This window comes from Schistosoma mansoni, chromosome W, assembly GCF_000237925.1.
Source record: "Schistosoma mansoni strain Puerto Rico chromosome W, complete genome".
Classification (NCBI taxonomy): Eukaryota; Metazoa; Platyhelminthes; class Trematoda; order Strigeidida; family Schistosomatidae; genus Schistosoma; species Schistosoma mansoni.
The window spans coordinates 41,355,198-41,367,926 of NC_031502.1; the positions used below are offsets into that span (position 1 = coordinate 41,355,198).

Genomic DNA, 12,729 nt, shown 5'->3' on the forward strand with positions numbered 1-12,729 from the left:
TAGCTTCACAGGTTGCTTACTGTCTTGTGAACACAGCATCCAAACTTAATCTCTACTCGAAATGAATTACGTTTAGTACAAACATTTGATCACATTCAAATCTGTACCACTAATATTTACGGTGTCATTAAAGTTAATAAAAATCTAATTCTAAAAACGTGTGCTTTAAGCTTCATCAGTATTTAATGTGATGAATAAATAGAACTCTCCCTGTGACATATGTCCTCTATTCTTCGAATTGCCTCAGTAGTCATGTTTCTGAAATGTCCACTTATCGATTATAACAAATCTGAAATGTATGTCAATCAACCACTTAGTTACTTTTCATATTCTTGTTCTTACAACTCAAGGTCTCGTGAAGTTAATTTAGTCTTTACATTTACTTACTAGCGTGGAGAAGCTGTTAATTAGTGACACCCAATGATGTACAGATATGTTGGATTATATTTTTCTATGTAGTAGCTCCTGATGACTGATATTCCCCGTAATAACAATGTGAAAGTCTAACATTCTCTTCATCTGAGTAGTTGAATCTAGATAAATCAATCATAAATCGATTTCTATGTGTATTATTGGTTACCATTTTGCTATGATTACTTAGAGATAAGTATATATCTTGTTAATATATGTGATATGAGTAAACCACTTTAGAAGGTTACATTACTTTTGGTACCTCTGGTGAAACTTAAAATACAGTTTGTCATTTCTTGTTCATTACACAATGGTGTCAATCAGATGAGTTCAAAAATATGTATAGAGATAATATACCACTGTTTTTTAGATAGAAAGACGTCAGTAATTACGTTTTAAATGAATAGATAGAACAGAGAAGTCGGATTCTGCGATCATTATTTCGAAAGCTATTACAGAAAAATTGAGGGAGCAGGATACTTCTCAAGTTTATAATATTGAGTAGATTAGAAAGGGAGGTGAAATATGCAGAAACGTTTTGACTGAAAATTAGAAAACAACATGCTAAAACGACAAATAAAGTGGAAATAAGGATTATGAACATTGTCAAGTAACTGGTTCCATGTGCACTTTTGTTCAGAAAATTAAATCTAAGGTATATAACAGGCAAAGACTTTTTCAGCTGACTTAAACTTACACGCAATCACTCAGAGCGAATAGTAAGTCACAATTAGTTAAAGTGTTTACTTATATTACATTGGATGCGAAAACTCAAAAATGGTAGAAATTGTTCATTCACCCAACTGATGTAGTACTGTAACTGCAATTTACCTAACTTTTCAACACTTCCTCTTGGTTTCTCCTATCCATACTCACAGATGCCATTGAAAGTTCTTTCCTTTCAAGAAAATTCTCAATAAGCTAATTTTATAAACAGAAACACCAAGCAGAATATTGTGAATGATTGTGATCGAATACGAATGCCCATGTACGTGTACTAGAAATATTGAAAACAGAGTGAACAATACCAAAACGAAAGTCGCATGCAAAGGTAAGTACCTTATTAATGAAAGTCAGAAACAATCAATTTGACGAAATGAAATCATTCACAATAGATTAATGATTAAGTACGGTTTAAATCAATTTGGTATGCATAATCAAAAGTTCTTAAAAAGAACAAGTGAGCTACAGGAACCAATAGAAGAAAAGAGCAGCGATAATTGGGATTTATGGCTTCACATTCGAGGCGAATAGTCTAGTTTGAATGGTAAGATGATTCGAATGCCTGACACCAACAGATGCGAATGAACAGTTCACGAGTATTGTGTGACAAATAAATAAGAGACATTAAGCGCGAAATATATTGTATATCTAGGTGGTAAGTCAAGTAATGTTACACCTATTAAACGACTAAAATTAAAATATGTCGTCATCCAATAACCGATAGATAGTAGGAAGATGGATTTTAAATAAAACACATGTGCACCAATACTCTGGATTACAAGTCGCAATTCTCGTTTCAACTAAAATAATGGTAATTGCTAGTACTTGATTCAACCCGATTGGTCATTAGTTTATGGAGCTAAACGATTAAAACTAGTGATAAATACGTTTAGGGCAAATAGCTTACCCCAATAATTTAAAATAAATGATGCTGAGGAGACAGACCTATTGGATAAACCGTGAAGTTAATTTCCAAAGATACCGGAAAATCCGATTCAAACATTTGTTCTCGTGCCACTGACAGTGAGGAATAATGGAATGTCAGATTTACTGGATGTGTAGCTATGTATGTGGCAAAACTAAGCATTGCTTTCGTTAACTAACCGTCACATTGACTTGTCTTGTTAAAATGAATTCCAAGGTCGTTAAAAAGCACGAGAACAATGAAGATCATATCATACTATTGAAATATGATTACGTAGGTGGTAAGTTAACTTACCACTTGTAATAACAGGTTTTTGATGAGGTAGCCCTAGTATTTCGACTCTAATTATTTGCATGCATAATATCAGACTAGACGGCCATAAAATGTTCAGATTAGTTCACTTTGAACAACACAATGGAGTATTTTAAAATGTAATTCATATCTTACCACGTAGTTTATCTGACTCGTTAATATAATAGTCCTAATTAGTCGGAGTTCATTTAACCAAATTATAAACCCACTAATTTTTAATTTATTTGTCAGACTGAAGTCAGTTTCCGACACAAACTACTTACAGACACCCAAAGGAAATTATGTTTGGTGGGACTAGAAGTTATTTATTGGAAAGCTTCTGTCGTTCATCTTACTCCAAAATGAAATACTTGTAAGCTGATCACGTATATTTCTAGGCCATTCACGCTGCTACTCCAACAACCGTTGATGATGCTATGTGAGAAGACCGAAAGTTAGGGATATTGGACAAATTTATTCCTGGTAGACGTCAGATATAAAACAAACTCACGAATTGTGCTATGATATACTCATCAGAGGAACGTTGTAGAAAAATCTCAATTCATCCTGCTGTATGAAAACTAACGCAAAAAATGTACAGTTGTTGTAAATTTGAATACATGTTCACTGATTCAAGCAGCTGAGCTATCACAGATAAATAAATAGTGATGGTAAAAAGGTGTGGCTTAGAATATGCCCGGGTCACTACTTTTCTTACTTTAACCTAATTATCGAACGAGATGCTTTAATCAAAAACTTTGAAGTTCGCTCATTACAGGATATTATCTGACCAACTGATGAATATACATCGATCCCATTCCTGATGTTCTACTGCTTATCATTATCTTTACGTCCAATGTGTCATAGTTAGTAAATAGAATAAGGATGTTTATTACCTGAAGACACTGTGTTGATAATTCTTATTAACAATATCAGAACTACACACATGACATCATCTCAACACATGTGTGGACAGTTTGTTGAATAGTATAATCTTTGTACAAAATACTTAACATCAGGATTATCTCCACAAAAAGTGCTGCGTACAATAATTACTTTCGACATGAATGTTGAATCACCTCAAACAAAGAGTATACTTTCAATAAATTCTTTGCTAGTTCTATAGTTCGAGTACCATGAATTGATTTCATAATCAAAGTTATGATTGTTTTCGACGAATCCAGTCCTATTAATATCTGAAATGTACATTCACTAATATGCACAGAATATGAAATTTTCTTGAATGTTTATATAAATTACATGGATATCGGAAGTAATTATAACGTCAATAGGATCATGAACCGAATGAATGATATTCATTACTCGGAATAAATGCTGATAGCGTTGGAGTGGAGGAAAATAACGTCATTGTAATCAATCAAAATTCATAACGCCTATTAATATGGTGATTACGCAATACGTCAAGGATAATATGTCTTGTTAGCATATAAGGTTTATCGAAGCTATTCAATTCGTGGTTAATACCACAGAGTAAGTTCAGCTAGATAGACAGTCTGTCCTTGATGAAGAACTACAAGCCCACTGAATATCTATCCGACGTCACTTCCTGACAAACTATTTACAGACACTTATAGTTAATAAATAGAATAAGGATGTTTATTACCTGAAGACACTGTGTTGATAATTCTAATTAACAATATCGGAACTACACACATGACATCATCTCAACACTTGTGTGGATAACAATCACAAACAAAACACATAATCATTTATAAACTAAAGCTATTACATTCAATATCATGATACTCTCATATCGTTTGTTGTCAGATCTTACCAGAGTTATCGAGAATTCACAATGATCCGATTGACTGTCACTTGTTTTGTTGCACTAGTTATTAGAACGAATAAAAATTAAATTTGTACAACTCAGGCATTCATAGGGAATCGTACAAACACAAAATATCAAATCACACAGTTGTTATACGTCTGATGAAGAATTCATGTTAATAGCAAACAGAATGAGATCATGTCAACGATAACTCTGATAAATATCTACACCACTGATCCTCCTGCCTTTTGCCTATATTTTTGACAAATATATTTTCAATTCACTATATACGGTAAACTTAATATGATTCCGAAATTGATGTACGAAAATGTATTTGCATCCCGTACATTGGACAATTTCCTAAAATATGTGTTTCAATTGACTGAAGTGGAAATTAATTGAGAATGCATCTTGTTAGTATGGAGAATTAATTAAGGAACAATCTTGCCTTTCTATCTTTCTTAATCTACACATTCATCTTTCCCAAATCACGTGAATTTTTTTTTTACAGTAGTTACATTAACAACACCTCACTTATTACATATTTTGTCCACACGACGTCATTATTATTATTAATGCCTCAATTTACAAGACGAAATTCCCCTCCTACTCATTTTATCTATACGATTTAGTATTATGCTGTTATACTGATTATAACTTGACATTCCACTACAAATCATTCTGATCTTGGTTAAATGACCTTTTTAATTTACAAATAACAGACGCGAATGCTCATCATTTTCAACGTATAACATTTTCAAATTCATTAATGCACGCCTTATTTTGGCCTTTGTAAAATAACACAATAATTATGGTCTTATAAATGTAAAGCCTGATAATGAAGTTATTGAAAACAATTGTTCTCTCAAACATTCTTTGTTTTTTACTATTTTGTGGGTATTTTCAAACTGTTGATGATGATTTTATAACGACATCATATGTCGTATATCTCGAAATATGGTCGATACAATCGAAATCACTATCAAACCGCTGTCAGTTGACTGACTTATATAATTGCTCATTACATGAAGTATTGTTTCCTTGTGACCGTTATCTAACAGATAATTTCGATACATATATTGGTCGTCCGAATACTTGAAGACTTAAAACCTTTCCAGTTCATCTGGTAGTCTGGCGATGGAATCATCTGGGAAAATCACAAGTTTACTCAGTCGAGCGAATCTACTGCCAACTAAAAGAACATTGTCACATCTACCCGTACACTGAGAATTTTTCGCACCAATATCAGTGACATCAGTCCAGAGAGACACTATTTGTTTCTTATGTTCTCTTCAATAATTTTCGGTTCAGTTATCGAACAAATATGTAGCACTCGTCGTTTATCATTCTATAAAGACAACTACTTTGTGCAACTTCTGCCCTCATTCTGCAGTATATGGCTCTTAATGAATGTAACAGTAGTTGTCAGCTTTTAAAAGTCTGACTACAAAGTGATCAGTAACTTCATGCGACGAAATCACGACTTCTATTCACGGTTATGCTTCTGTACTTACAGTTAGTCTGATAAATATACATATGGCTAGAATTCGACACTTACTGACAGAAAACTGTCAACGGCACTCAAAAACATTCTACGTTAAACCAACGATGGTACCAATAACGACATCGATTGATAGCACACTCGTCGTACTACAAAAGTGGTATCATGACACTTCCTGCAAACTACATTGACAAACCATCCCAGTACATGTTCACAAGCACACAAGGATAGAGCCCTGTGAGTAAGATCTATACTAGTAGTTCCATTGGAACAGTGGAATTGATATACACACATGGAGGAGCTCATCGTTGGAAAAGATTACACGTAATTTAGCGTCACAGTAAAGCAATGCTTAGTTTTGCCACATACATAGCTACACATCCAGTAAATCTGACATTCCATTATTCCTCACTGTCAGTGGCACGAGAACAAATGTTTGAATCGGATTTTCCGGTATCTTTGGAAATTAACTTCACGGTTTATCCAATAGGTCTGTCTCCTCAGCATCATTTATTTTAAATTATTGGGGTAAGCTATTTGCCCTAAACGTATTTATCACTAGTTTTAATCGTTTAGCTCCATAAACTAATGACCAATCGGGTTGAATCAAGTACTAGCAATTACCATTATTTTAGTTGAAACGAGAATTGCGACTTGTAATCCAGAGTATTGGTGCACATGTGTTTTATTTAAAATCCATCTTCCTACTATCTATCGGTTATTGGATGACGACATATTTTAATTTTAGTCGTTTAATAGGTGTAACATTACTTGACTTACCACCTAGATATACAATATATTTCGCGCTTAATGTCTCTTATTTATTTGTCACACAATACTCGTGAACTGTTCATTCGCATCTGTTGGTGTCAGGCATTCGAATCATCTTACCATTCAAACTAGACTATTCGCCTCGAATGTGAAGCCATAAATCCCAATTATCGCTGCTCTTTTCTTCTATTGGTTCCTGTAGCTCACTTGTTCTTTTTAAGAACTTTTGATTATGCATACCAAATTGATTTAAACCGTACTTAATCATTAATCTATTGTGAATGATTTCATTTCGTCAAATTGATTGTTTCTGACTTTCATTAATAAGGTACTTACCTTTGCATGCGACTTTCGTTTTGGTATTGTTCACTCTGTTTTCAATATTTCTAGTACACGTACATGGGCATTCGTATTCGATCACAATCATTCACAATATTCTGCTTGGTGTTTCTGTTTATAAAATTAGCTTATTGAGAATTTTCTTGAAAGGAAAGAACTTTCAATGGCATCTGTGAGTATGGATAGGAGAAACCAAGAGGAAGTGTTGAAAAGTTAGGTAAATTGCAGTTACAGTACTACATCAGTTGGGTGAATGAACAATTTCTACCATTTTTGAGTTTTCGCATCCAATGTAATATAAGTAAACACTTTAACTAATTGTGACTTACTATTCGCTCTGAGTGATTGCGTGTAAGTTTAAGTCAGCTGAAAAAGTCTTTGCCTGTTATATACCTTAGATTTAATTTTCTGAACAAAAGTGCACATGGAACCAGTTACTTGACAATGTTCATAATCCTTATTTCCACTTTATTTGTCGTTTTAGCATGTTGTTTTCTAATTTTCAGTCAAAACGTTTCTGCATATTTCACCTCCCTTTCTAATCTACTCAATATTATAAACTTGAGAAGTATCCTGCTCCCTCAATTTTTCTGTAATAGCTTTCGAAATAATGATCGCAGAATCCGACTTCTCTGTTCTATCTATTCATTTAAAACGTAATTACTGACGTCTTTCTATCTAAAAAACAGTGGTATATTATCTCTATACATATTTTTGAACTCATCTGATTGACACCATTGTGTAATGAACAAGAAATGACAAACTGTATTTTAAGTTTCACCAGAGGTACCAAAAGTAATGTAACCTTCTAAAGTGGTTTACTCATATCACATATATTAACAAGATATATACTTATCTCTAAGTAATCATAGCAAAATGGTAACCAATAATACACATAGAAATCGATTTATGATTGATTTATCTAGATTCAACTACTCAGATGAAGAGAATGTTAGACTTTCACATTGTTATTACGGGGAATATCAGTCATCAGGAGCTACTACATAGAAAAATATAATCCAACATATCTGTACATCATTGGGTGTCACTAATTAACAGCTTCTCCACGCTAGTAAGTAAATGTAAAGACTAAATTAACTTCACGAGACCTTGAGTTGTAAGAACAAGAATATGAAAAGTAACTAAGTGGTTGATTGACATACATTTCAGATTTGTTATAATCGATAAGTGGACATTTCAGAAACATGACTACTGAGGCAATTCGAAGAATAGAGGACATATGTCACAGGGAGAGTTCTATTTATTCATCACATTAAATACTGATGAAGCTTAAAGCACACGTTTTTAGAATTAGATTTTTATTAACTTTAATGACACCGTAAATATTAGTGGTACAGATTTGAATGTGATCAAATGTTTGTACTAAACGTAATTCATTTCGAGTAGAGATTAAGTTTGGATGCTGTGTTCACAAGACAGTAAGCAACCTGTGAAGCTATGCACACTTGAAATAAACATGGCCATAAATAAATAGAGAAGCTAAATTCTCAATTTGGTGAGAGACAATTCTGCTAGTTTTTTTTGACAATCCTGGTCGATTAACACTTGGAAACGATATTCTTTATTGATGGAAGGAATATTCGTTGAAAATATTGTACTTTAAGAACTGTACATAATTGAAGTGAGAGACGCCACTTAGATTATGCACAATAATTAAACTTAAAATAATACGGTGTTCATTTAAATTAACCCATCAATTTATAAATAAAGGACTGACACGACGATTATGGGGTTGGTTAACTCGTCAAAAAATAGTATTATTTCGGTTGGATTCTTTGCATACAAATAAGTTTTATTCCTCCTTGTGTTTAATGGTATTTGTTTGCTTCAAATTCTGAGTTCGACTCCGTAGGTATGGTATGTGCTTTCCACCTTCTAAGTGCAAATTTCTTTTACAAGACTGGCAGGACCCTTATGCTGGACATGTTCTACGAGTGTTGTCCCAGAGAATTCAACGTCGTGCATTATTTGCCGACGCTGGGACTGGTTGGAAAAGGCGGAGAAGTGGTCAGTGTATGACATGGTGTTGTGGTATGAAAGAAAGCTGTACAGAACTGGCCTCTCTTGTTCCTTCACGAATCCCTGGTTGTGGTCCTAGAGATGGTACCACACAGTGGCTTGAGGCGTTATCACATATGGCTCAGAATAGAAGCCAATGGCGACCCTGCTGTAACTTTATTCATAAAAGTGAACGTAACCTCTTTAACTGGAAGAATTCTTTATGGCTGTACCTTTGCTAAGTGAACTGCCTCTCCCATTATTATTTTTCACTGTGATACACTAATTTCTGTTCGTTATTGTTCTCCTTTTTATTATACGCATTTTACATCTCTTCACATTCTCGTTGTTATTGTATGGCGCATGTGTATTCGGTGCCCCTTTGTACCCATATTTATGTGTTCAAATAAATAAATAAATCGACTCCAAAAAGGAGTAAGCTGTTTGATCTCCGTAATTAAATGTATGTCAATCACCAGTCGTCCAAGTATTTTTTTTATTATTGGTTTCGTCATAGCAAAGGACCGTAAGCAGAAATGGATTAACAGAAATACATGATGCATAAGACCATTTTATATTATAACACAACTATAGAGAAACAAAGCAAAAACATCATGAAGTCGAAGAAAGAAATATTGGAAATTAGTAGAGATCAGGCAGGTAATCGTAAGTCTCGTCCTTTCATAACTGTAAACAAAAGAAAGAGATACGTTAGTTAGTTAGTTAGGTGAAGTTGATTATTAGTAGAATTGGTCATTAGTTCTGTGCAACTAGGTCGTAATTAATGACGAATCCTATAAAACGGAGCGCAAACGGATAATACTAATGAGCAGTCTCTAGTAATGCATTTTTGATTAATATAAAATAACACAAGCTAAATGTATCCATTTAAGTTGTGAATAATAAGGCTCTTATCCGTAGTTTAAACAGAAAAGCTCGTTTTATCGTCAAATTGGCTATTATCAAGAACAAGTTATACCTAATATAAAAGTCTGGACCTTAATTAACGAGTGTTTTATCAAATCTCTGGAAGATGTACAACGTATTTTTGTGAAGCAAACACAGTACAAAAAGTTGAACCAACAAGTTTCAGCCAAGAATTTGAGTATTACTGTATCCAAAGACTTATAATGACAGCAATTTTATGTACTATACTGGCTTTTCTCGAGCCCTGAAACAGAATATATTGGGTTAAGGATATAAGTGACTTTTCATCATCGTATCGTCGAGTGACTGAGTATCCAGCTCTATTTTAATTAAACACATAATATTAAACATAACTTTAAAACATATTCAGGAAACAAACTATTAGTCAATAAAATGTCGGGCGTCAGTTTTACAGACAAACCATGTATATGAGATTTTTACCATGAAAATTAAAATGAATTATAAGACGTCACTAATGCACCTCAAAAGTGAAGGAGACTGATTAAAATAGTCATGGTAGTTAGGAGGTGGGTAGTGGCTAACTACTTACTTATATCTTAATTGTTGGTTGAAACATTGTTTCCAAAATAGATTTTTTACTGAAACACTAGAAGTTACTAGAAACAGTAAATAAACGAGTCGAATAACAACATGAATGTAGACATGTTGCATAGGAGCAGCTATGTTAACTAGTGGATAACATATACTAACAGTTACCTTCAGTCACTTAAAAACATACACGAAATCAAATATTTAATTTACCTTTAGCTATATACAAATAGAAGAAGTCACAGTACAATAATGTTTGTACAATACCCGCAACAACAGCAATGTAGTCGAGATAATCATCGAAAACATAACGGTATATCCAGTTGAACAAATATAACGCACGGTATGATCCTAACGCAAATAAGTAGTGAGAAGTGATTGTTTCAGCTTCGCCAGTTTTGCTAATCATAAACAACTGAGGCATGATAGCAACCGATTCCAAGTAAATTGAGAAAGCCCATAGTACCTTTGAGTAGTTAAGGAAAATACAAAAAATGACATATTATAGAAAGAACGTGTAAAGAAAACTCGAAATAACATCCGGTAGGTACAATATGAGACATATAACTAAAGAAATCATGATGATAACCAACTAACCACTCAAAAATGATTTAATAATGAAGACATCTTCAGTAATCAAACCAACAAAAGTTAATGCTTTTAGTGATAAGTAAGTAAAAATAAATCGAAAGCTGGGTCTTGGGAGAAACTTAGATAATTTAAATATATGTTTCATGTTAGTGGTATTCGAATTAAGAAAGGAGCACAAAACAGTGGGTTCGAATCTTCGAACACTGAATATTGAGTTGCCAGTCTACTTCAACCAACACTTCCTATTGTTTATGGTAACGAAATGAAATATCTGGCGAAGAAAACACTTGAACTGTGTTTAACTGTCTGTGACTCCACGTTTTAACGGAAAAATTAAATTTAGGAGTTGAAGCTAAATCTCGCGATTCGTTGATATCTATTTGTATGTGACTTGTTTTGTGTGAATTTTCGTAAGGAAATCACTCGGTTTTTTGTAAAAGATCTCTGGAAATGTCCGTCGACCTTTTCTGAAGAATAAAACGAAGCTATTATATCTTACTTTTCAAACCATCCACAACTTATAGACCTAGGGTTTAGGTTGATCTATATTTGACTCTAAATGTTTGAAACTTGTTGATCAGTTGATCATAAAGCTTCACTTTGCTTGACTCAGTGGGTAATATATAACAAGTTGTTACGAATTGGTTTGGCGACCTTATGGATTGTGCACAGAGATGTTTTCTTATGCTACTAAAATTTGGTTTAGTGGACAACCTTTTTTTATATATTACCACCACTAAATTAACTACTTCTATGAATCCGGTGTTCATTTTGTTGTGCTAACGAGGTATGGCGACTTGTACCGATGCATAAATGTGCCTGGTCCTACGTTGTAGCTGACTGACTGACTGACTGACTGGACAATGTGTTCGACTTTCAGACACCAAGTCCCAGACTCGAATTCCACTATATATACCTCAGTTTGGTTAACCAGGTAGTATCATTAGCCCTGACACTCATATCCAAGTACCTAGTGAATGAGTTAATTACTTACTGATTTACAGAGTGTCACTATAAACTCCTCACTCATGTTTACTTAGAATAATCCTCGAGTTAGTTTCTAGGACAGCACACATAAAACCTATCCAAACCATGTATTAAAAACGTTTACATAATCCCGAAAAAGCCACAGAGACTGAACAGTTACGAACAGGAAAACAAATGAAAATCGGAAGCTATTTTCCAGTGAATCAGCATACACACTTTTGATGAGTATTTATCAAGTAATTGATCTACAGTATTTTGATAGTGTTTGATATAGGTTCCATTTAACCCCCTAACTGTTCTCATATGCTTTCTCCATTCATTGTACTGTTAATTAGATAGAAACCTATTCCTCAAACTTCGTATTAGAAAGATCCTAATTATTAAGAAATCGCATATTAATTATGATGTATTGTAGACTTCTTTATATATGAATATATAAGCTAAGGTACTTGCTTAAAAACATTCATATGACCACAACTGAAAATGAGAACAATAATAACTGACAGAATACTTCCCGTTATTATTATTATTATTAAAATTCAGAGCGTTATTGGAATAAGCGGAAAATAAAACAAGTATTACATAGATGTTGCCATTGTATGCAATATACCATACAAATGATTGATTAATACTTCATGGTCTAGTAATCGGACTTAACAAGGATGGTGTAAAACAGTTCACATTAAGAGTTAGTAATGAAACACACTAAACAGAAAACAAAGCAACAGAAATTGCATTTTGTTATTCGGATGATAATTTTGATATTTATTGAACGATTCGTTTAGGGTTCATTCTACTTTTTTATTTCTTACTGAATCCATAAAATTGTATGCATTGAATAATCCTTCACTATAGTTTGAATTTGATTAGTTATCACACTATTATATCTTGGCCACTAATACATAT

The 12,729-nt window shown here is 33.4% G+C and overlaps 1 protein-coding gene across 1 annotated transcript; it reads right to left on the reverse strand.

The window, feature by feature from the left end:
* Positions 1 to 9,421: 9,421 nt before the first annotated feature.
* Smp_151250 (putative er lumen protein retaining receptor) lies at positions 9,422 to 11,866 on the reverse strand (the record flags this gene model as incomplete). Its single annotated transcript, XM_018789726.1, has 3 exons — positions 9,422 to 9,456; positions 10,459 to 10,711; positions 11,831 to 11,866. 3 exons carry the CDS (start codon positions 11,864 to 11,866, stop codon positions 9,422 to 9,424), a joined length of 324 nt encoding a protein of 107 aa, XP_018655140.1.
* Between the last annotated feature and the right edge of the window lie 863 nt (positions 11,867 to 12,729).